The sequence below is a fragment of the Artibeus jamaicensis genome, unplaced genomic scaffold (genome assembly GCF_021234435.1).
Source record: "Artibeus jamaicensis isolate MK-2021 breed Jamaican fruit bat unplaced genomic scaffold, CSHL_Jam_final contig_233, whole genome shotgun sequence".
Taxonomy (NCBI): Eukaryota; Metazoa; Chordata; class Mammalia; order Chiroptera; family Phyllostomidae; genus Artibeus; species Artibeus jamaicensis.
The window spans coordinates 6,759,478-6,782,731 of record NW_026521486.1 but is presented as its reverse complement, the minus strand read 5'-3'; the positions used below and the strand labels follow the sequence as shown (position 1 = coordinate 6,782,731).

Here is a 23,254-nt window from a genome sequence, read left to right as displayed (position 1 = left end):
GTTTGGCAGTGAGATTCGGAAGCTAAGCACCTCCTCTGGAAAGCTACGACAGTATAGAAAGGTGAGGGCCAATTGTGCTTGTGCGTGCGTGTGTGTGCGTCTATTTTCCTCCTCATTGGATGGCTACCGTGTCAGTCATACTCTGCACTGCGCCCGTTGGCCGGAAGGCTCCAGCTGGTAGCGTGGACTTGGTGCTGCTCCCTCTGGAGCTGCAATCCAGGAGTGTGACGTCTCAGGTATTTGTTGTTGGGGTTTGGGCTCATTAATTATTCATTAGGTACTTCAAAGGGCTGCTGCGATTGGTAGCTGAGCACCCCGTCGATTGTTTCTTAGCTAGAAATACGTGTAGCCCTCTGCCGGAGGCTGGAAAAAGTTCGCATAAATTATTCCGATAAGGCTTGGGGCGGGACTACGCATAAATTAGACAAATGAGCCAAGGAGGGATGGGAGGCCGGTACGAATTAGCCTAAGTTATTAAAGATGGCGGCGGAGCGCAGTCGCTCCCCTATGGACTCGCCGGTCCCGGCCTCTATGTTCGCCCCGGAGCCTAGCTCCCCGGGGGCAGCCAGGGCCGCGGCGGCTGCCGCCCGGCTACACAGTGGTTTCGACTCAGACTGCAGCGAGGATGGCGAGGCGCTTAACGGCGAGTCGGAGCTGGACCTCACCAGCAAGGTAGGCCTAAAAGGAACCTGGAGCTGAGGGGAACAGGGCTGAGGCTGTCCGGGCAACGGCGGGGGCTGGAAGGGGTAAGCCCACCCACTTGCCAGTGTGGTCAGTGTGGGGGGGTCCCAGGCTCCCCTGCGGGCCATTCCCTCCTCCACCGCCTTGCCTGGGGGTGCAGCCGACCCGCCTCCCGCCGTCTGGCTGGGCGGGGGTGGGGGGCATCACAACCCCTCCGCTGCGCCACGTGGAACACGGGTGCCCGACGCTGGCAGCACCCCGCTTGGTGCTGCCTCCTCTGTGACCGCGGTTTGGGCAGGGGGAGCGGAGGCGCGGGAGGATCAGGTCGTCTGGGGGGGGGGGGGCTGGCGGGTGTGGGGAGGCATCCTTTCCTGGTGTTGGGAAAGGAAACAGAAAGTAGTCGTTGAGTCGGGCAGAAGAATGTCTCGGCTGTGTCTTCTTTGCGAATCCACCCAAAACAAAATTAAAAGGTGGACATAACCCATAATCTTGCCATCCTGGGAGTAGAACTACAACTTGTATGAACGGGATAATGAAGGAAGGACATTGCAAATCTTGTGTTCTGAACTCTTTACAAGGTGGGCAGGAGTTAAGGTCTCACCTGCTTGGCGTTGTGAGGGATAAAAAAGTAAGTATAAGATTAACTGGTGTTTTTAAGGTGCTGAACAATTGCTGAAGGAAGAATGCTATCTTGAGCATCAGACAGGGCTTGTTTCTGTTAAATAAAGAGACAAGCCCTAGGTGGGGTCACTTGCTCCCATGTCAGCAAAACAAGACTTAATTGCAGTTTCGGCCCTCCTAGGTGTGGAATATTTGACTGTAGTTTCCTCATAGACACCAGAGAGGTAATCTGCATAAGAGCCCCCTGCCCCCCTCCCCCACCAAAACTGGTGACCTGGCCTGAAACAGTCCTTTTTTTCCCTAATAACTTTCTTATCCTGACCAGTTTCCTCTAAGAATCACATTTTGCACTACTCGGATGCTACAATTCGTGAGTTGTTCAGTAAAGCAATTAGATCTTCAAATTTACTTGGTTGAATTTTGTTTTTTGTTCTTTTTTTTTTTTTTAACAGATTCCTGCCCTGCCACTTATAAGGCTCTGTGACCTTGGGAAAGTTTCTTAACCTCTCAGTTCTCCAGCTACATCATCTTTAGTATAGGTGGTTGTAAAGGCAAGAGGTGTGCATGAGACACCTAGAGTCGTATCTGATACATAGACTCAGTAAATGTTTGAAGAGAACTGATAGCTGGTCATTCCCTGTGTAGATTAATAGCAGCTGATGGAAGATAGAACACTGACACCCCTCCTACTTGTTGTTGGAAAACTGCAGGAGATGTGTGGGGCTTTTCATGGTCTTTGATGGTGAAATGGTGTAGAGCTTGGCCCCAACTAGAGACAGCTTGTCCTTGTAATCTAAGCAACCAGCTTTCAACTGCTCTTTCTCCCTTTAGTGGCAGCTGAGTTCTGAGAAGCCAGTGGTCCAGTCTGGTGCCTCTAATGCCACAGCGAGGATGGCCAAGCTGGGGGAAGGAAGGCCGGGGAGATGTGTGAGGTGGTATGCCAGGGCAGCACTCAGGTTATAAGTACAAGCTCTGACCATTCAACTCGGGAATTGTAAGAGATGTGCTTGACTCAAGCAGACGAACTGGATGTTAGTTCATGGTCAAGGTGCTGAAGACATCTGAAAACAGTGGGGAATTGCAGGGCACATTTGCAAAGAGAATAATACCCTCATTTCCTGACCAACTTATATACTGTTCCAGAACAGGAAAGTGTTCCTTCGTCACATAGCTGGTGAAGCCGCCTCACTATTTTAACGTTGAGAAGCTACTATATACCAGGCCTGTCCAGAAGGTATCCAGTCATGTAGTATGAGAAATAGAGACATTTACTGAAAAAGATACAAGAAGAAGTACATAGGACAGTGATACCTTAGTTCCCTTCAAAGTAGGCACCTTGGGACCTCACATAGTTCTCCCAGTCGGTCAGCTGCCTGGTCATATTTTCCTGAATCTCACTGATGGTCAGAAATCTCTTCCCTTTCAAAGGTGATTTTTAGTCTGAGGAAAAGCCAGAAGTCACAGGGTGCCAAATCGGGCCTGTAGCGGGGCTGAGTCCCCTGGGTGATTTGATGTTTTGCAATAAAACTGCACAGGATGTGATGTGTGAGTGGGGACGTTGTCATGATGAAGCTGCCATCACCAGTTGCCTATAGCTGCAGCCCTTCTGAATCTGAATAGTTTCTGTGGAGGAATGTTCAGGCTTAACGCAAAATTTGATGCAGATTCATTGCTCTGCTCACTCAGTCATTTTGAATGTGACGGCCACACAGTACACATGCTCACTTAAGGGCATCTACTGTCCCCACTGACTAGTACAGTGAAGTCATTGTTTACACATGTGCATTCCAGTCCGCTCTGCCTGGCTGCCAGGTTACATCGTTGTTGCTTAAACTATTTTTGTTATATTAACAGTGGCTGGACTTTTTCTGGACAGACCTTGTATATTGGTGATATTGAAAAGAAAAACTGACCATGTGGAGGGAGAGAAGGGATAGGTTGATAGATTGATTCCTGAGGAAGAGATCACAAGCTATAAGTTTATACGCTTAGTACAATTATATGTGGAGATCTACAGCTCTGAAAGTTTCCAAGGAGAGAAACAGTAATCTGGTGGATAGTTTCATCCGAGAAGGTTGTGTGGGGATAAGTGTGAAGACACTGTACCCAGCACTTAGGGCCTAGAGTGGACTGGATGCTTACATGTTATCTTACTGGTCTCTACAGTGGCCTTACGGTGCAGCTGGTATTATCCGCGTGTTGTAGGTTGAAAAAACGAGGGGTTAAGTTCTTTGTCCAAGGTCACACATGAATGGTTAGAGAATGGGACCTGACATGCCTGCTGGTAAATGGTCTCCCCAAATAAGTAGTTGATACTTTTTAATGTTACTGGCCCAGATTTTTAAAATGATGGCACTAATACCCATCTTAGTGGTAATGGTGTTTTGTGGGTGAAGATAAGTCTCGGCGGCAGTTCTTACCGTCGATTTTTAAAAATATCAAGATAGCCTAGGCAAGGTGGAACCGAATTCTTTTGTTGTTACTGCAACCATTGTCTTGGGCGGAGGGCGTGGCAGTGCCGGGGTTCTCTCTCCTGGAGTGGCAGGCGTGGGCGTGTAGGTGTGAGGCAGCGCTCATCAGTGTCTAACCACCTGGCAGGTTCTCAGTCATTGCGGGTCTTTCCCCTGCCTGTGGTGAGCAGCAGGAAGCGGGCAGCTGTTTCAGACACAGTCATTTCGGAACATTAGAAATCTCAGCTCACGGAAGGCCTCAGGCTCAAAGGCTGTTTAAGGAGTGGCAGAGAGGACGTATGGGGGCTTTGTAGCTAATTTAGATGAGGGTGCCGTGGGGTTCAGTCAGGGTCTGTGGTCAGGCTGTTGATCTGCTTTGGCTGTGGTGCCCTCCTAGAAAGTGTGGTCCTAAGGCTGTTGGTTTCTCTTCTAGCTGGTTCTAGTGAGCCCTACATCAGAGCAGTATGACAGCCTACTTCGGCAGATGTGGGAGAGGATGGACGAGGGATGCGGAGAGACCATATATGTCATTGGGCAGGGATCAGGTGAGCATAGTTTTCCTTTCACTTTATTTTTTAAAAATTATTTAGAGCACATTTTCCATCTTTTACCCACTCTTCTTGTTTGGTGTCTGTGGAACTGTCTGGGAGGACATAAACGTACAATGTGACCATGTTAAGTCCCACCTTCATGGTCCTAACATGCTTGACTCTAAAGACTTGCTTTCCGAGCGGCTTTACAGATGCTTCCTTTCTGCCTCCCACGCTCTCCATTTGTGCAAAGGTCTGGAATCCAGCCTCCCCCGGCAGCTCCAGGTGCCCCCCTCCGGCCCAGTGTACACATCCCATTGCTACTTATTGTCTGCCGAGCAGAAAAGTTCCATGATCCTTCTTGATGTCAGCAAGAAGTGGCCACCCCAGAATTCCCCTCTTCAGCAAGGCTTCCCTGCCCCAGACCACACTGGCCACTCTGAATAGCTGTGGTCACGAGCCCTCGCTTCCCCCTGCGAGATCCACAGATGTGTAGGCTCCTTACCTACTGGGAGGAACCGGTTACTGTGCTCAGCCCGCTTATTCCATTGTAATGGGACTGTTTGTAGAGGAAGGCAGCCTGCGTAACAGAATCCCAGATTGTATCTTAGGCATTTTTCCCCCCACTGGTCAGTCCTAGTTTAAACTTTTAAAACAAGGCCTCCTTAACACTCATCTTCCGTACCACATTATCTTTGCTGAAGTGGCAGCCAGGTATGTTAATGATTGTGATGAATTTAGCCTGAACCAGAACTTGTCTGTCATCTTTGCAGGAAGCCTCAGTGCATCATTAAAAGAACAGTTCTCTTTGTTGAATGCAGGCTTTGTAAAGGCAGATAATAATTCTTTTGTAGACTGTTTAAGATGGAGAAAAATCTCAGAATCATTCTTTATTTGACAAATAACTATTAAGTATCTTCTAAGAGCTTGATACTCTTGTGAAGCATGTTTGAATACTCAAGTCTGGTCTCTGTGCCAAGAAGGAGAAATGGCATATACACAGATAACCTCAGTGGAAAACAGTGTTTGGAAATGCTGTAAGAGTACCATGAGGAAGCAGGGCTTGATCGCCAAATACGGCTGTACCTTACTTTGAAATATGTTTCTTATCTTTCCTTTCCTTTCCATCTTTGCGGCCACCTCCCAAGTTTCAGGTCTTATCACCTTTAGAAGGACTTGGTCTGAGAGATTGCTTGTCAGGGAACGGAGGGAGTTGGTCAGTGTCCTCAAGTGCTTGGAGAGATAGGGCGAGTCGGGTTCTGGAAAAGCCGCTTTGTCTGCTGATGGGGCATCATTGGCAGGCCTCCTGGGCCTCCGAAAGCTCCTGTGCCAGGTGTGCGCCTGGCCTGCTGTACCAGGGTGAACCACTCAGGCCACTTTGCACTTGTAGAATTGAAGGAACCACATCTAGGTCTGTTTTGACACGTGTTGTGACTGTTCTTGGAAGACCCAGTTTCTTAAGACACCCCCCTTCGCCCGGTCTCTTAATGTGGACTCTCAGTGAATTTTATCACACCTTGGCAACTCACCACTAATTAACCCTCTCAGCAAAACACCAGATGTCAAGCATTCATTAACACACCGACACACCCAAGCATTATCGTCGCACCTGCCAGTTGGATGCTCTTAGGTTCACAGTGACTCCTTCCTGCTAGAATTCTTTAGAGGTCGTGACTGGTGGAACAAGTTGGACATCAGACAGGACTGCACCAGACGCGAGGCGCCCAGGGGGCAGCCTCATCACCTGCTTCCTGCGTGTGCCTTGAGCTTCACCTCCGTTTATCACTTCCTTTCCCTGTAAAATGAGGATAATGACATCCTTTCCCACCCGACTTCTGAGAAATTTTGTATGAATAAGTTAGACATTAAAAAGTTCTGGGCAGTACAGAGAACTGTGCTCTTTCAGGATACATGCCTAATTTAAGATTGGTCTTTCAAACGGAGGCAGTCCGGCCTGGTGGTCAGTTCAGGGTTGGAGTGGGCAGGGCTGAGTGTGCCTGCTGGCCCTTAAACTCATCTTAAAATGGGGGTGGTGGCATGTCACAGCGAAGGTTAACACTTAGCATACAGTAAGCATTATGTACATGTTAGCTAGTATTAGTAGGTGCAATAGTAATTTTTTAAGGATTCTGGGTTATAGTTGATTTACCGTGAGATTCCTTTCCAAAGAACCTCGTTAATTCATCAGATACTGTGTTACGACTTTCTGAGAGCCGGGTACCGTATTAAAGTTCAGGCAACAAAGGAGGGGTGTTAAGTCTTTGTGGGGAGTCAGGAAAGGCTTCAAAGAGGAATGCCCCTTGAATTAGGTCTACAGGGTGTAAATGGAGGTAAATGGAGGTGGTAGTGAGCGAGCAGAGGAGGCCACGCGCACAAAGGCACTGACGCACTGGCAGCTGTAGTGTTGGTGGACCAGCGGCGATTCAGAAAGTAGGAGTGTGGTGTGTGAGGTTGGGAGCGTCAGGAGGGCGGCTGGGCCGGTAGGCAGGGCCCGGGTCTCGAGGGTCTCCGAACGCCATGCCACAGAGTTTAGGCTGCTCAGAGAGTGGGACAGTGCACGTAGAACGGTTAGCCAGATGAGAGAGACTCGGGGCTGGGCACGGGGGAGCATGTGGCCTTTGGTGGTGCGATTCGAGGCTTTCCTCCTTGGCCTTTGTCTCCCCTCCTACTGAGCGAGGAGTGCAGTACATGCTGGGGAAGCCTAACAGGACTGGGGGCATTTTCTGGGAGCTCTGGATGGACCTGGTGACAGTGGTGACTGCCCCCTGGTGTGGAATGGGACCTGAAAGCATTGATTTTTTGTTGCGTCAGAATCAGGAAATTGGGGTGTGGCAAGAAGGGCTGGGCCAGCAGGCCTCCTGTGAGGACCACTTCCAGCAAGTTCTTTTCTAACTCTGATGTCCAGAGCTTGGTTGGCCGTGCATCTAGAAACTCCTCAGCCCGGCTGCTCCTTCTTCGTCCACTTGTGCATTTTACAAACACCTGGGACTTTATATGGGAAAGGCAGTCCAGGTGGGGCATCCAGGGAAGGTTCGAGTTTGACCCCTGTCCTGAAGCTGCTGATGCACAGTTGGGGAAAACATGCATTCACAACTGTCCTGCATGGTACGTGGTAGATGCCACGAGGGAGCAGAATGGGCAGGGTTTTGACAGGTAGAGGTGTCACAGCCAAGAGGCAGAGCTGGAGAAGCACAGGGAACATGGGGCGGGGCACGTGTTGGGGGTGGCCCAATGCAGAGCAGGGGGTGCAGAGTAAGTGGAGGGGGCCTTAAAGGAATTGCACCTGAGCTCTGCTGGGCCTGGGGAGCCACTCCCTACAAGGCTTTGACCTAGGACGGGGCAGCATGGAAGCTGTGCTTTGTTTGCGAACTTGGGCTTGTGTCTGTGCTTGCACAAGGGCTGGTGGGGACAGACAGGGTTTGCAGAGGCCACTTAGGGGTCTGTTGTGGTGACCAAGGTGGAACAAGGGCCTGAATCAGACTGGTGGCATTGGGTGGCAAAAAGAGGAGAGCGGGGACACAGAAAGAAGGGCAGGCGCAAAGCTAGAGTCAGTGATGAGTATCGAGCTCGGGCGACTGGATAGGTGTTGCCCGGAACAGGGAAGGCAGGAGGATGAGCTGGTCTGGCCATGAGAAGAGCCCTTGCCAGAGGGAAGAGCTCCAGGTTTGCAGGCAGATGATCCATGCTTTTGTGGCCCCTCTGCTCTCTACCAGCTCTCAGTCCTCTCTGGGTTCTGTTTACCCCACTGTTAGGTGGCAAGAGAAATGCTTACCTTTGCAGATTAGATACATATCGGGCTTCTAGGAGTCATCCAGCCATTTGGAAATTCAGTCTGGAGTTCTGGAGAGAAGACAGTGGTAGAAACTAATGTCTTTTGTAGTTTCTGGAATGACATTTGGAGATAGCCATAGTGTGAGATAGCCAAGGGGAATTTCAGAGGATAGAGAAGGGGCCCACTGGTCACCACTGGGGAAGATGAGCAGGAGGAGCCGGCAGAGCAGACGGAGAAAGAGGAGGACCCAGGCAGCAGGGGCAGACCATACGGGAGTTTCTGGTCACCGGAGTTCCTGCCAGAGGCAAGCAGGCAGGGCGTAAAGTGCTTCAAGGGGCCAGGGTAGGGTGGCTGGCGGTGTCAGATGCTGTTGGGGTTGAGAAAGGGACATCAGGTGAGTGGTTAGAAGGCCTTTGATGACTTGAAGACAAGTTTCTTCTAGAGCTGTAAGAAAGGTACAGAGAGTAGGTGCGTGATAGTCAACAAGTCTCAGTGACACCTTTTTGAGATGGTCGGTGGTAAGAGGAGGCCAGAGGGGACAGTAGCCCAGGGATCCTCTGGGGCAAGGGAAGAGGAGGTGGGTTTCCTTCTCCCAGTTTCGGAGTGACTTGACCTTGTTTGTCAGAGGGCGGGGTGGGCAGCTGAGGGAGAAGAGAGGGTGAGAGAAGGTGCTCCCATCTTTGGGAGGCAGTTAAAGGGAAGTGGTCTGGCCAGCCTGGAGGGAGTAGCCCAGGGACAGAGCGGGGGGTGCTTAGGAGTCATGAGCCACGTGACAGGTACCTGGTGGGAACTGTCACTCCATCTGCTCTCAGCAAGCGATTGGCTGCCTTGTTCCTCCCTTCCTCATCCTGAGCTCAGACTCGTTTTTCCATCTATTTGCTGGACATTTCACCTGAGCTACTTCAGCTAAAAATCTGTTCCGAAAATCATTCTTAAATTCTTTCCCCATTTTCCTTTGTCACCTGTCATTACTGCTTACCTGAACTATTAGAATGACTTCCTTCCTGGGCTGCCCCTTTCTGGTCTCTTGCTCGGCAGTGCGCACTTTCACTGCTGCCTGAGATCTCCCTAACCCCCTTGTCGGCCCCCCCCCCCCCCCCGCAAGGCTTCCCGCTGTGTTTCCCTGCTGACGTCTGTCTGCATAACCGCTTCTCCCTCTTGTGTGGTCTCCTGCCACCTCACATCCTGCTCCCCACTGGTCCCTGAATGTGCTTTGATCTGCGACGCTCCATGCTTAGCTGTGCTGCCTAGGACATCTTTCCTCCTTTTTCTGCGGGCCCATTTTTCACACTCACACTCAGAGACCCAGTGCCCTGCAAAGCTGACTTCACCTTCCCCAGGCCGTGCTGGTCGCTCATGCTTTACATTCTCTTTGTACTGTTCTATATGATGCAGTATTCAAGCTCTGTTGCAGTTAATTAATTTCCTCTCTCCCACTGGGCTGAGGGCACCTGTATTCCCGGGACCCGGCATGAGGCTTGGCCTAAAACCCGGGAGAGGCTCGGTGGTTACTGTCGAATGAACGAGTAAGTGCCCTGCTGAACGGGGCAACCGTGGCGCTCTCGTTTATTCCTGTTCATTGTGTGTGCCCAAGTTTTCAAGTGTCAGGTAGAGAGAGCTGTGCTCTTCTCCAGTGCCGGGGGGCAGAGTGGGCTGTCTGGCTGGTTGGAGCACTGATGTCTGGGCTCTTGTCACCAGATGGGACTGAGTACGGGCTGAGTGAAGCTGACATGGAGGCCTCCTACGCCACAGTGAAAAGCATGGCAGAACAGATAGAGGCCGATGTCATCCTCCTGCGGGAACGGCAAGAAGCTGGGGGCCGTGTGCGTGATTACCTGGTCCGGAAGCGAGTAGGAGACAATGACTTCCTGGAGGTCAGGTGAGGAGGCCTCAGAACAGCTCAGGGGTCCCCTCAGCACGACCTTGGGATCCAGTGCTTCGTAGTGAGTCACCCTGCCTCCCCTGAGGCAGGGAAAGAGTGTCCACAGACTCGATGACGCCTTTCTGCACTTCTGCACTTCCTCACGCCTGAACACTACCACTTGGGGAGAGCTGGGGACACGCCGGCCGTGCGTCCTGTGGGCTGCATCTTCCTTCCTACCGGCCTATGAGGCTGGATACCAGCCTAGTGGAGGAGAGCATTTTGGGGCCCCTGTCTGGCAGCTTTGGGGAAACCAGAGGGAGTTAAGGGAGAAAGCCACTGTGGTGGCGGCCCAGGTCCTGGTGAGTGAGTCTCTCCGCGCCCCAGGTAATACCACCAGGAACATTCCGATGTGCTTGTCCACAAATAGAGGGGCAGTGAGCTGGAGAGGCTCAGGAGCGAGCCTGTCCGTACAGAGTCAGCTAGTGGCTTCCCCTTCGCTCGCCCACTCCCTCTCATGTGGGTGTCCGGCTTCGTGCACGCGCAGGGTCGCAGTGGTGGGCAACGTGGATGCCGGCAAAAGCACGCTTCTGGGTGTCCTGACGCACGGGGAGCTGGACAACGGCCGGGGCTTTGCCCGCCAGAAGCTCTTCCGCCACAAGCACGAGATCGAGTCTGGTCGCACCAGCAGTGTGGGCAACGACATTCTGGGCTTCGACAGTGAAGGCAACGTGGTGAACAAGCCGGACAGCCACGGCGGCAGCCTGGAGTGGACCAAGATCTGTGAGAAGTCCACCAAAGTGATCACCTTCATCGACTTGGCTGGCCACGAGAAGTACTTGAAGACCACGGTCTTCGGCATGACGGGCCACCTGCCCGACTTCTGCATGCTCATGGTGAGTGGGCGCCCAGGGCCACGTGTGCGAGAGTGGGGATCCTTCTGAGGCCGGAGCCGGGCGGTTCGGGGCTCCAACACTGGGCCGGGGGGACAGGCTTTGCCGGAGTGCCCCTCCCTGAGCTCTCCAGTCTTCTCAAAGGACGTCTGTCACCCGATCTCCTAGGCGAGACTCAGAAGGGGTCCCCTGAGAACAAACCAGGCTGTCTGCAGGCCTCTTGTTTTGGGAGAGGTGTAGAGGAGGCTTCTTCCGGACCTTACTCATTACCCCGAGAAATGGTTTCTTTGGGGGTCAGGCTCCTTTGAGGGGCGACACCAGGCGGTCCCCTCAGAGAGGGCGGGCTTCGGGGAGAAACGGAGGCGAGTACAGGCAGCGGTCGAGGGGGCCTGAGCGAAGCGTCTTCCAGAGCCTGGGAGGCGTGCACGCGAGGCAGGGTCTGCGGGCCAGCACCGGGCTGGGCCCAGAGGCAGCCGTCTCGGCGAGCGGCTGCCCGGCTCCCTGAGAGCCCACCGGCCAGTGGGATCGGTTTTCACGCAGCTCGCCCCCGTGGGTGGACTGAAGAGGAAAGGGAGTGGTGGCTGTGTGGGCTCCTGCCACTAAGCTTGTGTGACGTCTGGGTCCCGCCGCTCTGCTTCCGGGCAGAGCACAAGTCAGCGGGCCTCCTCGGGCGCAGCTTCCCGGTTCTCACAGAGGCAGACCAGCACGTTTCCCGAGGGCAGGTCCTTTTCGAAGGCCTTCCCACACCCCATTCCTCCGGCAGCTGGCGTTGGTGAGCGGGGCCACCATGAGCATCTGCTCAGAGCGACCACTGAGTCTGCCCAAACCAGAGGCTCTGTCGGCTCCGTCCAGGGTTCTTGGGACCTCATCTCGGTTTCATCTCCCACCTCTTCGGTCCCTGCAAGGCCATTGCCGACTGGGACCAGGCTGGGAAAACAGAGGTTTTGGTGCTGGCCCACAGGGCACGGGAATATTAAGAAAGGTACAGAAATCCGACAGTTTAAAATGAACATTTTTCTGACTGAGCTACAGTCAGCAAGGCCAGTTGTTGGAAACATGTTCACCCAGAGGAAATGTTATATGTTATTATCTAACTTTTAGGCCATGGTTCAAATATTAAAAATTTTCTGAAGAAAATAATGAAGTATTTCAGCATTATTTCCTGGCAGTCCATTACCAGGAGGAGGGGGAATCTTTAAAACATATAGACCACAGCGGCTCCCTGTGCGGCCGGAGCTCGTCCTACCCCCTCCTTTCCCCAGGGCACGCCCTTGCTCCATCGCAGCGTCCCATCTGGTAATGTCCGCTCTAGAGGGTCACTTGAGGTTTAAATGTCACAACACACGTGAAAGGTCCAGTGCACGCTAGTTGTGTGAATCAGGTGTTCAAGCATCTAAGATGTGTTTTTAAGGGGAAAAAGGCAAGGTGTGTATAACATGCCACCATCAAAACAAAAACAAAAATGGTGAGTGGATCACTGGAAAAAGCAGATGCGAGACGTTTGGGGAGCCCCTGAGAAATGCAGATGCTTAGAGACTGGATAGTGGATGCTGTTAGGAGGCCCTTGTTCATCTTCGCTGCGATAACAGCAGGAGACAGTTCTTTGAGGACCTGTGTGCTGAGCGCTCGGGGGTGAGAGTCACAGTGCCCATGACCTGCTCTCACATGATTCGGCCAAAAAACAGATGCAGACAACCACACCCCCTGTCACATGCACAAATAAGTGTGGCAGAATGTTAGTTGTTGAATCTGAGTGGCGAATGTGTGGCATTCATTATACTATTCTTTCAACTTTTCCAAGGGTTTGAAATTGGAGGGAGAGAATACATACACTTTTGCTGGTGTGCCTACAAGATGTCTCGGGAGGGTGCACGAGACACTGGAATGGCCAGTAGACATAGAAAAGACGCCCAACGCCACAGTCCCTAGAGACGTGCAAATCAGAACCACGATGAGCTGTCCACTCACACCTGTGAGAACGGCTCTCCCCCACCTGCAAGTGTGGGCGAGGATGTGAGACAGGGGAACCCCTCGCGGTGCTGTGGGAACGCAGGTCGGTCGGCGCTGCGTCCCGTTCTGCTGGAGGCCTCAGACGGAGCGCGCTCACCCCGGCCCTCCGAGTCTGCGCCAGCCCAGCAGCAGCCTCGGTCTGTCTCCCGTGCCCTGACAGTTCTTTCCGTGTTGGGGCAGGTGGGCAGCAACGCTGGCATCGTGGGGATGACCAAGGAGCACCTGGGCTTGGCATTGGCACTCAATGTGCCTGTTTTTGTGGTGGTCACCAAGATTGACATGTGTCCTGCTAACATCCTGCAAGGTGAGTGGCGCCCCCAGCCAGCCACAGCCTGTTCAGGGCTGCCGCCCACTGTGGCTCGTGGCCGTGTGCTGCCCGGGCTTCCGCCCAGAATCTTCTGTTTCCTGATTTTGTGCTCAGGCCTGGCCTGGATATTCCATCAGCCCAGGATCACCTTTTTCTCCCCTGCTAATCTCTCGATCTGAGCACAGTCCAGAATTATCCCCTGCGCTTGTTCTTTTTGGTTCCAAATGCAATATTCTTTTTTTTTTTTATAATTGATGAGAGAGAGAGAACAAACATGGATGTGTTGTTCCACTTATTTACACATTCACTGGCTGGTTCTTGTATGTTCCTGACTGGGGATTGAACCCACCACCTTGACATACCGGGACAGTGCTAAATGCAACCAACCAACCTTCCTTCCTTCCTTCCTTCCTTCCTCCCTTCCTCCCTTCCTCCCTTCCTCCCTTCCTCCCTTCCTCCCTTCCTTCCTTCCAATGGAGGCAGAAGGAGAGGGAGACTGGTATGTGAGAGACACATCAATCGGTTGCCTCTTGCCCGCCCCAACCATGCACCCGGCCTGCAGCCCAGGCGTGTGGCCTGGTCATGAATCGAACCAGGGAATTGAACAGGGATCTTTCCGTTTGTGGGACGATGCCCAACCCACTTGATTGCCACACCTGTCAAGGCCAAATGCAAGATTCTTAGGGTCTCTGACCCTGCGCTTCTTTTCAGATGCCGGCCTCAGGCAGGCGGCTTTCGGTTTTACCATCTGAGCTGCATGTGTGTGGCGACGTTGGGGCAGAAGGTCTGCTAACCTGTCACCACCAAAGGCTTCGGAACAGGGTTGCAGAGCCAGGCCTGTGCACGTTCCCCTCAGTGCCACGGCCGGCAGAGGGAGGTGGAGAGGTGTCCTTTGGGGGGGCCTCACAGGGCCTCTGCTGGTGTCCGAGTGTCCTGAGGATCCTTTTCTGAGGCGCATTTTGTTCCGGGAAGCAGAGCATTCTCTGAACATTGTCCTTATGTTAAGACCCCTTAGTCACTTATAAGATGTGGGTCTTCTAGAGACTCCAGAGAAATGCAGTGGGTTTCAGACTCATAACCTTGGCATACGGGCCGTACCTCTGCTCTGTTTCGACTCCAGCAAGCATGCATCCACCGAAGCTTGATCTTCTTTTTTGCTTCTCCAGGCATTGTGGCATTTAACACTGCCTCCTGCTTGCAACAGTAGTGAGGGGACCTGTTTTGCCCTGGAGGCCTGACCAAAGAGAAGGCTGTGGCCCTAATTCTGTTCATTCTGCTCTTTCAGAAACCCTGAAGCTGCTGCAGCGCCTGCTGAAGTCGCCAGGCTGCCGGAAGATCCCTGTGCTGGTGCAGAGCAAGGACGACGTGATCGTCACGGCTTCCAACTTCAGCTCTGAGAGGTAGCGGGCTGGGGGTGCTCCCTTCTGGGCAGGCGCAGACCTGGGTGAATGGACTCTTGTGGTCTCGGCTCAAGGTGCCCCTCGGCCGGCAGTGTGGCCCGGGGGCCCTGTCCAGCTGAGACCTCAGCGTCCTTCCCTGTGAAACAGGGATGATCGACCTTCTCCACAGGGCTCTGGGACGTGCTGGGCACGAGCTGTGGGAAACACCCGCCCCGTGCCTGGCTCCTGTGCGGTGATAGCCATGCACCATTTTTATAACTTCTTACACATTTTTATACTGCTTTTCTCAAAAGCTCCTGAATCTCAAATCACTTCAGGCCTTTATTTATTAAGGTATCCTTTGATTCTATAAATATTTTTTGGATGTCTGCTTTGTGGTGCTCTTCATGCAGACCTTGAGGTTTCAAAGTTGACTCGGCCACTGTCCTTGTCCTCAAGGTCAGCTCTTTGGCCAGAGGCACTCTCTGAAGTTAGATAAGTCTGTTCCTTCTCCCGGAGTCTTGGGGGTTGCCTACAGCCCTCTGCCTCTTGTCTTGGTCTGTAGGACAGCGCCCTGGTGTTCTGGCCAGTGGCTCTGCCCTGACGTTGTTGTCTTCAGTACTGCCATTTGGCCAGCAGAGGGGGTGCATTTTGGCCGCCCCCATTTTTGCCTTTGCCTGTGCTGTTCTATGCAGCGCTATTCTAGCAGATGTGGGGAATATATGATTCCTGATCTTTTGGAGGCTGATTAACCCTGGGTAGGAGGTGTGGAAGCCATTGAGATACAACTGATGGAAAATCAGACATAGTTACCTGTGGCTGAGACACAGAACGTTCAGGAGCTGGAAGGAGTTGAGTGCCCTCGGCGAAGGGGTTCCTGGAAGCAGCAGTGGGGGCGATGTGCCCTGAAGGGCCAGAGGGTTTGGTGGTTGGAGAAGAGGGGAGGAATTCAGGCAGGAAGATCGGAGTGGCCAAATAAATACATGGCGGTGGAAAAGAGCCAAGCTTTTAGGAAAAAGTACAGTTCTCTGGTCTGGCTGGAATAAAGGACTTTAAGAGAAATAAACCTGCAGAAATGTTATGGGGAGGGATGGGGCTGCTCTCTCTGTAATGGGAAGGGGGTAAGGCTTTAAGCAAGCGTGCGTGTGCTCCAGGAAGCAGCAGTTGTGAGCACCTGAAGCAGGGCAGTGGGGAGGGCGGAGAGGAGGGGACAGATTTCAGAGACAAAACTGAGTAGAGGAAAAGGCCTTAGAGTCGGGGTAGTGGGTGGAGCTCTGGGAGGATGCCACCTCAGGGGCCTTCCTGTGCCCCCCACCCGCCCCCCGTCCTGTGTCAGGCAGGAGCCGGCCTCCTGAGCTCCTTCCTCTCTCTTCTCCCTCCACGAGGATGTGCCCCATATTCCAGATCTCCAACGTTACAGGCGAGAACCTGGATCTGCTGAAGATGTTCCTGAACCTCCTCTCCCCCCGCACCAGCTACCGGGAGGAAGAACCTGCAGAGTTTCAGATCGATGACACTTACTCTGTGCCGGTGAGTGGCTTCTGCTGGACAGAGTGGGGTGGGAGGCTCGGTGGGCACTTCCTACAAGGTGTGTTGGATCCAGTCTGTGGTGGAGAGCGGCTGGGTGGGGATAGACTTACTGGGCCAGGGTCTTCTCTGCAGGGTGTGGGGACAGTGGTGTCGGGGACAACACTCAGGGGCCTGATCAAGCTGAATGACACGCTGCTACTGGGCCCAGATCCTCTGGGAAACTTCCTGTCCATTGCTGTCAAATCGATCCATCGCAAGCGCATGCCTGTCAAAGAGGTGCGGGGGGGCCAGACGGCCTCCTTCGCGCTGAAGAAGGTGAGTGTCAGTAACACCAAAACTCCCCTGGGGTCCCCATCTGGTGGGGCCCTGAGCCTCCGCCAGTCCCCAAGGCTGCTCTGCTGGCCACTGGCCTCACTTTCACAGGTGAGGACACCAAGGCTCCGAGAGCCTGCGTGACATGCCCAGGAGGGCACGGGTAGGGAGTGGTAGAGCCAGGACTTGAACCCAGACCTGCCTGCCTCCTAAGCTTGTCCCTCCCTCTAATATCTGAGTAGTGACCTCACCAAGCTCAGTGGTGAGATCACATAAGCATCTCCCTGCTGTGTTGAGGGTCCTTCTATAGGGCCATTGGGGGTCCATGCCAAGCCCTCTTCCCATTCAGCCTTCTGTCACCCAGGGGTTGGGGCGAGTGCTACCTCTAGGACCACCTCCTCTCTGCCAAGCAGGTTAACCAGCAAAGTGGGGCTGCCTTCACTCCCTCCAGCAGTCAGGCCGCACTCACCTGCCTTTGCCCTCGTCACCCACTTGATTCTTACCCGTCCTTCAAGGCCCAGCTGAAATGTCACTTCCTGCAAGAATCCTTTCCTGACCCTGAATAGCAGTGTTTAAGCTTCCCATGGCACGAGAACCTTCCCAGGAGGCCTCTGGTCTGGTGCAGTGAGGGCAAGGCCAAGTTGGGGTGGTCCTCAGCCCCAGAGGGACTCCTAGTCCTCCAGGGCCAGGGGTGAAGCCCTAAGGCTTTAGTGACCCTGAGGTCTGGGATCCCCTCTTTCTTTCAGATTAAGCGCTCGTCCATCCGGAAGGGCATGGTGATGGTTTCCCCACGTTTGAATCCCCAAGCGTCCTGGGAGTTTGAGGCTGAGATCCTTGTCCTCCACCACCCCACCACGATTAGCCCGCGCTACCAGGCCATGGGTAGGTGTCTGGGGGGTTGCAAGCTCAGGAGGCAACCCTTCACTAATTGCTCCAGCAGCCGAAACCCTAGTTTCACCTCCGTTCCAGAGGCAGGTCACCTCCCTGTTTAGTGATGCTGTCTTTTCTGCCTGTGGGCTGCAGCATTTAGTCCTGCAAACACAAACCGAGTGCTAGCTGTGCCTCCTCTGAGCCTGCTGGATGCTGTAGTGTGCCAGGTGTTGCTAGATGCTGCCAAGTGCTGGGGACAAAGACCAGATAGCCAAGAGCCCTGCCCTGAAAAAGCTAACAGTGTAGAGAAGGCACCATACGCAGACACAGCGCCCTGTAGTCAGGAACAAGGAGCATGGGTCCAGGCGCAGGGGGGCCTAACTGGAGGAAGAGGCAGGAGAGTTTGAGGCACAGTCAGATCCCTGTGCACCCCGGCTCCCTGGGCTTCCCTGAGCCCCCCAAGTACTCAGCCTGCTGCAGATCAAACGCGTCCCATGCTTTTACTCGTCGCTTCCCCTGCCCTGAGCCTGACAGGTGGCCCCAGCCTGTCCTGACCGGGCTCCCTTGGCAGTGCACTGTGGGAGCATCAGGCAGACGGCCACCATCCTGAGCATGGACAAGGACTGTCTGCGCACTGGGGACAAGGCCACCGTGCACTTCCGCTTTATCAAGACCCCTGAGTACCTACACATAGACCAGCGGCTGGTGTTCCGGGAAGGCCGCACCAAGGCTGTGGGCACCATCACCAAGGTATGGCCTGGCAGGTCTCACCTGCCTCCCTCCAACACCAGGGGCTTCTTGAGAAGCCCTGGGCATCTGCTGGGCGGCCAGGGGCAGAGGCGCCAGTCCCCATCTAGGGGAGCTGGAGCAGTGTGCGCCTCCTGGGGGGCAATACTTGAGAATTTTTAAGAAGATTTTATTTTTAGAGAGAGAAGAAGGGAGGGAGAAAGAGAAGGAGAGAAACATCGATGTGTGTGCCCCAACGAGGGGCCAGGCCAGTAACTCAGGCATGTGCCCGAGGAGGACTCGAACTGGCGACCCCTTGCTTTGTAGGACAAGGCTTAACCCACGGAGCCATGCCAATAGCCACCCTGTGAATGTTTCCAGCTGCTGAGATACTTGGTTGGTTCCTGGAAGGCCCGAAGTTAAACTTACCCCAGCCTCCTGTTGCAGGGACGGCAGGTCCTAGGGCTGGAGACGCGGTTGCTGTCCCGAGAGGAGTCCCAGTCCACTCAGTAGGGAGAGAACCTCGATTTCAGCTCACAGGGCTCTGGCAGGCTGGGCTGCAGCCTGGGGGCTGTGCTGAGCAGGAGGGGCCAAGGTGCCCTGATGCTTTGCATGAAGAGCAGCTGGAGCAGGGCATAGGGTGGAGCCCTACGAGGCTCGGCTGAGGCAGCCTGGGGCCCTGGGTGGGGAGAGAACAGCTCTCCATTCTTCTGCCCCTGTTTCGGCCCTCCTGCCATGGATCCTGGGCCCTGCTCCAGGAGCAGCCAGGCTGGGGAGTGAGAAGTCCCCAAGAGAGGAGGTGGGGGAGCAGGCAGCTGAGCCGATGTCCCTGCCCGCGGCCCCCGGCCTCACCCCAATCCCCTCGGCTACTACAGCTCCTCCAGACCACCAACAACTCCCCGATGAACTCCAAGCCTCAGCAGATTAAAATGCAGTCAACGAAGAAAGGCCCCCTGAGCAAACGAGAAGATGGGGGCCCGTCTGGAGGGCTGGCGGTAGGGGTGCCCCAACCTGGAGATGAAGCTTGCTCTCTAGGGGCGTCGCAGTCAGCTGTGTCCAGCAGTCTCCAGCCAATGGTGAGCATGCCTCCCAGGCCGGTCCTGGGCTCCAGACCACCTCGGGCGGGCTGATGGCGGGTATGCCTGTCAGTGTCGGTGACGTGACGTGTAATAGGAGAGCTGCCGCTGCGTCCGCACGTAGATGGGTGTTTCCCACAAATCAGGCACACGGGCACTTTCGGGGTGTGAGCACTTTGTCTGAAGGCGGTGTTTTTCAAACTTTGAGGCGTGGCCTACGTAACATCAGTTTAATTGGTCCTGATTAGTGTTTGGTTCCACATGTCAGTTTTCCTTCCTAGTAACAGTGAGTGCGGTTTACAGGTGTGGGTGGCGTCTGCACGTGCCGCAGCCCGTGAGGTTGGAAAATTGTTGCCCTATAGGCTCTCCTGTGCCCTCTCCCTGACATGACACCTCCTGAGGGGTTGGAGGCCTTGAGCCCTGTGTCACTGCACCTGTCACTCAGCATCCCCTGCCAGCACCTCGCCCCTTCCCGAGTCTCTTTCCCTGTCCTACTCTGTGGCGAAGGAAGCCTTCGCTGGGCCCACCTTTCCTGCCGCCTCCCCGCATCGGGCTTTCCTCCGGCTCGTGCCTTCCCCTTCTCTCTCCGCCTGTGTGGCAGGTGTCGGTTCCTGGCACACCCTTGCCACACCACACCTGCTTTCCCTCTGGCAGGTAGGCAGAGCAGCGGCCCTGGCTCCCTCGGACCACAGTGACGGCTGCTCCGGCGGGGCTGGCACCGCACTGCCTGCCCTTGGTCTCAGGCCCCGTCTTCCTGCTGCCCCCGCCCTTCTGCTCCCCTGCGCTGTCCCCTCCGCTGCTTCCGGTGGGTCACTGCTTCTTACGCTCCTCCTTTCTCTTCCAGTCCAAGCCCAGCAGTGGGGGCCGGCGACGAGGGGGCCAGCGTCACAAGGTGAAGAACCAGGGGGCCTGTGCGACTCCTGCCAGTGGCTGCTGAATTTCCTCCGCCTCCCTTCCCCACCCGAGGGGTTCTCAGCCTCTGGGCCGAAGCAGCCCCATGCCCACCCTCGGGCCACAGCCGGGAGCTCACCATTCCCCGCCCCCTGGTTTCCGGGGGCTTTGTAATTTATAAGCTGAGGAAGGCGGCCAGACTTCTGCAGTGCTGACCACCTCCTACCCTCTCACCCACCTTCTTCCTCACTCAGATTTTGTACCTCCGGGCCCTTAGTTTTTATTCTTTTTATTTCCTCTCGTGTGTGCGTGGTGCAGGAGTGGGCGCTCAGACCCTGGCAGTCTTTCTTCTTCCTACCCCTCTCCAGCACCACTGGCTGCCTGTCCATTCATCTGTCTGTCCATGTGTCTCTGTGAGAACCGTTAGGGGCTGGAAGGGGCCGAAGGGTGCCAGGGGCGCCTCCGTGGAGCTGACCGCTGGGCTGGGGTTGCAGGTGTAAGTGCTGCCGCTGCGGCCTCCCAGAACCTCCTTCCGGGATTCGGACTCCCAGCAGGGTGGGCGGTGCTGGCTTCCTCTTCTCCCAGCTCTTCCTTAAACCCTAAGGCAGACAATGCTGAAACCTCTGAAACTGTAACCTGTAGGTGTACAGAGGGAGAGGTGATTGGATTGTGGGCGTGTCCTCCCTGTCCCTAGCCCCGACCCTTGCCACTAACCCAGAGACAGCCGGTGGCTTTTCCTTCCGCTTGGACATGAGCCTGGGTTCGCCTGCCTGCTCGGCCGGTCTGTCTGCTGAGCGGGAGCCGCCGGGAGCCGCCTCCTGCTGGGACTCAGTCTCACTGGCTCTCAGGTCACCTGCTTGGGGTCATGCTGCTTTTGTTGGGCATCAGGTGCTCCTCTGAGCCAGACCGGGCCTGGAACCCCTGCTTCCTGCCACGCCCCTGCCACGCCCCTGCCACACCCCTGCCACACCCCTGCCACATGGCCCCAGCGCAGCAGTGAAGGGCCCAGCCCCCAAGTTTGGGAGGCCTGACTGAGGTGCAGTGAAGGCAGGTAGGGGGCCGTGAATGCGACTCCTCTAGGCCCAACACAGAGCAGTAAGCGTTCCGCAAGGGTTGCCACCTGGCGTGGGGATGGGGCTGCCCAGCCAGAGATGGCAGCACAGGCCCTGGGCCAGCCTGGTCTGAGCTGGGGGCTGAAGCCCCCAGTTTAGGGCGGGCTGATGAATGCATGTGTGCCCTTTCTCTGGCTGAGGCAGACGCCCAGCAGGCTGGGTCCTTCCTCAACCTCACCTCCCTCCTTCCTTCTGTCCCCAGCCTTTCTCCTTCCCTTCCCCTCCCTGACTGCTGGTCCCTTCACCTGCCTCCTCCCAGCTCTACTTAACTGCTGACCTGGGGTCGTCCGTGCAGGGACCAGACCAGCACAGGAAATAGTCTGCTCCCCATCCAGCCCCTCAAGGTGGCAGTGCTGCCACTGGGAACGCTGTTGCTCTGCCTGCCCTGCGCCCCTGTCTCTGGCAGGCGCCCCCAGGCTCCTCCGGGCAGGCAGGCTTGGCTTCAGCACCCAGGCTCTCCCACCAGCTGTGACCCGGGGCGCCTTGCCAACCTTCTCTGAGCTTCAGTTTCGTCCTTCACATTAAGAGGTAAATGCTTTTGAGGGTCATAACGACTCAGGAAGAGGATGGATGTGAGGCCCTGGTGTGTCCGGCATGGGGGAGGCACCTGGTGAGTGGTCAGCACCCTGGTCACCACTCATGCTGGTTTCCAAGTCTGCAGCAGAGGCCACAGGCAGGGGACAGACTTGAAAGGAGAAGTGTGGCAATGACATGTCTCTTGTGGTGTGGCTGGGGCTGGGCCACGTGTCTCACTGACTCCATGGGCTTTGAGGGAAGTGGTGGTTGGTCCATTGTTCTAGATAAGGAAACTGAATCTCAGAGGAGCAGGGCTACCAGCCAGTGGGAGGCTTCCGCCCCCGCCCCCAGCGGATCCCTGCAGGCCGCAGTGTGTCTGGCCTCTGCCTGTTCCTTTGTCTGCTGGCTGCTTCCCCCTTGCTTTTGTCTCTGGTTCTGCTTACAGGGGCTGCTGCCCTCAGACGCCTTCACAACTGCAGGGCTCCAGGGTTAGGCTCCCCCTGCTCTGTCCCCACGGCGGGTGCTGTGGAATTCGTGTTTCCAGGGGGCGGGGCCATGGTGGAGCCCCAGAACAGGTGGGACCCCGTTTTGTGTGAACTCTTTGGCCCCTGTGAGCATAACCACTGTATGTTTGGAAGCTGCAGCCTCCACCCGGCCTCTCCCCTCAGATGCAGGAGGCTGGTCTGGATCTTGGTGGTCCTCAGGCCACGTGGACTAGCAGGGCTGGCTGATGGCAGCCCTTTACTGCCCTCAGTAGGGACTGCGGAGTTCCCTGGGGGGTCTCAGCCCTACCAGCTGTCCATTTGGAACAAAACACCAGCCCTTTTGTAGTTGACAAAAGAATAAACTTGTTAATCTGACGATCTTGAATGGCATTTTGTGACTCAGTTGGCACCACTGCTCTGGCTCCCTGGTCCCCCGGGCCCAGTGTAAGGCTGGGGACAGGAAAGTGGGATCGGGGTTGTGGGCGGCACCAGCAGAGAAGATGGCGTGAGCTGTGCTGTGAGGGCCACAGGCCGGGGTGCCCAGAGGGCAGAGCAGGGGCCCCAGGCCGACCGTGTGGGACGAGTTCCAGGGACTCCTTTACTGCTGCCGCTCAGGGGTGGCTCCTGTGTGAGATATGGTGCCTGAGGCAGAGCAGGACAGGGGTGGCGTGAAGGGGGAAAGCAGTGAGCACTTGGTGGGGGCGAGCACTTGGTGGGGGCGAGCCCTGGGTGGGACTCGCTGCCTTCCGGGACACTGAGCTGTGGCGCCCGGGAACTGGCCCGAAGCCTTTGGGGCTGGATTTGCTCTCCCGTCCCTAGAGCCCCGCCACTGACTTGTCCCTTCCCTGTCAGCTGTGCTCGGGACTGGCTCTGAGCCAGGTACCATGTGGGGACAGGAGGCATGTGTCTGAGAGTCCAATTGGGGGCTGGCGCTGCCCTTCGAGCAACTCATTAGTGATGTTGAATCTGGGGGCATACTTACAGGGAAGGTCCAGGACCTGCTCCCCCGAGCTGGCGGACTCTGGCTCTTCGGGGGACCCCCTCCTTGCCTCACCCCAGCACATATACGAGGGACAAATCTCCAATTCCCACCCCCATCAAAGCTGGGTTCTAGCTGAGGGGTTTGGGTTTCTAAAGCAGGAATTAAGTCTTTGAAAAGGTGTTGTTTTGGCCAAGAATTCACTCTCGTTTTCCCGAGAGCAGATGATCTGTGCAACTGGCCAGGTGGAGAC

General features: G+C 55.2%; 1 protein-coding gene across 2 annotated transcripts; it reads left to right on the top strand.

Moving 5' to 3' along the window:
• Window positions 1-352: 352 nt before the first annotated feature.
• Window positions 353-22,397, top strand: GTPBP1 (GTP binding protein 1). 2 transcript variants are annotated; one of them, XM_037160804.2, is made up of 12 exons: window positions 353-672; window positions 4,186-4,297; window positions 9,753-9,933; window positions 10,463-10,811; window positions 12,999-13,122; window positions 14,411-14,525; window positions 15,890-16,034; window positions 16,167-16,349; window positions 17,093-17,228; window positions 17,788-17,966; window positions 18,818-19,018; window positions 19,863-22,397. In XM_037160804.2, the coding sequence occupies exons 1-12, from the start codon at window positions 481-483 to the stop codon at window positions 19,953-19,955; spliced, it is 2,010 nt and encodes a 669-aa protein (XP_037016699.1). In that variant the 5' UTR covers window positions 353-480; the 3' UTR covers window positions 19,956-22,397. The 2 variants fall into 2 exon arrangements, with proteins under 2 accessions (XP_037016699.1, XP_037016700.1); XM_037160805.2 differs by lacking the exon at window positions 4,186-4,297 and having other exon boundaries at window positions 583-672.
• Window positions 22,398-23,254: the final 857 nt, after the last annotated feature.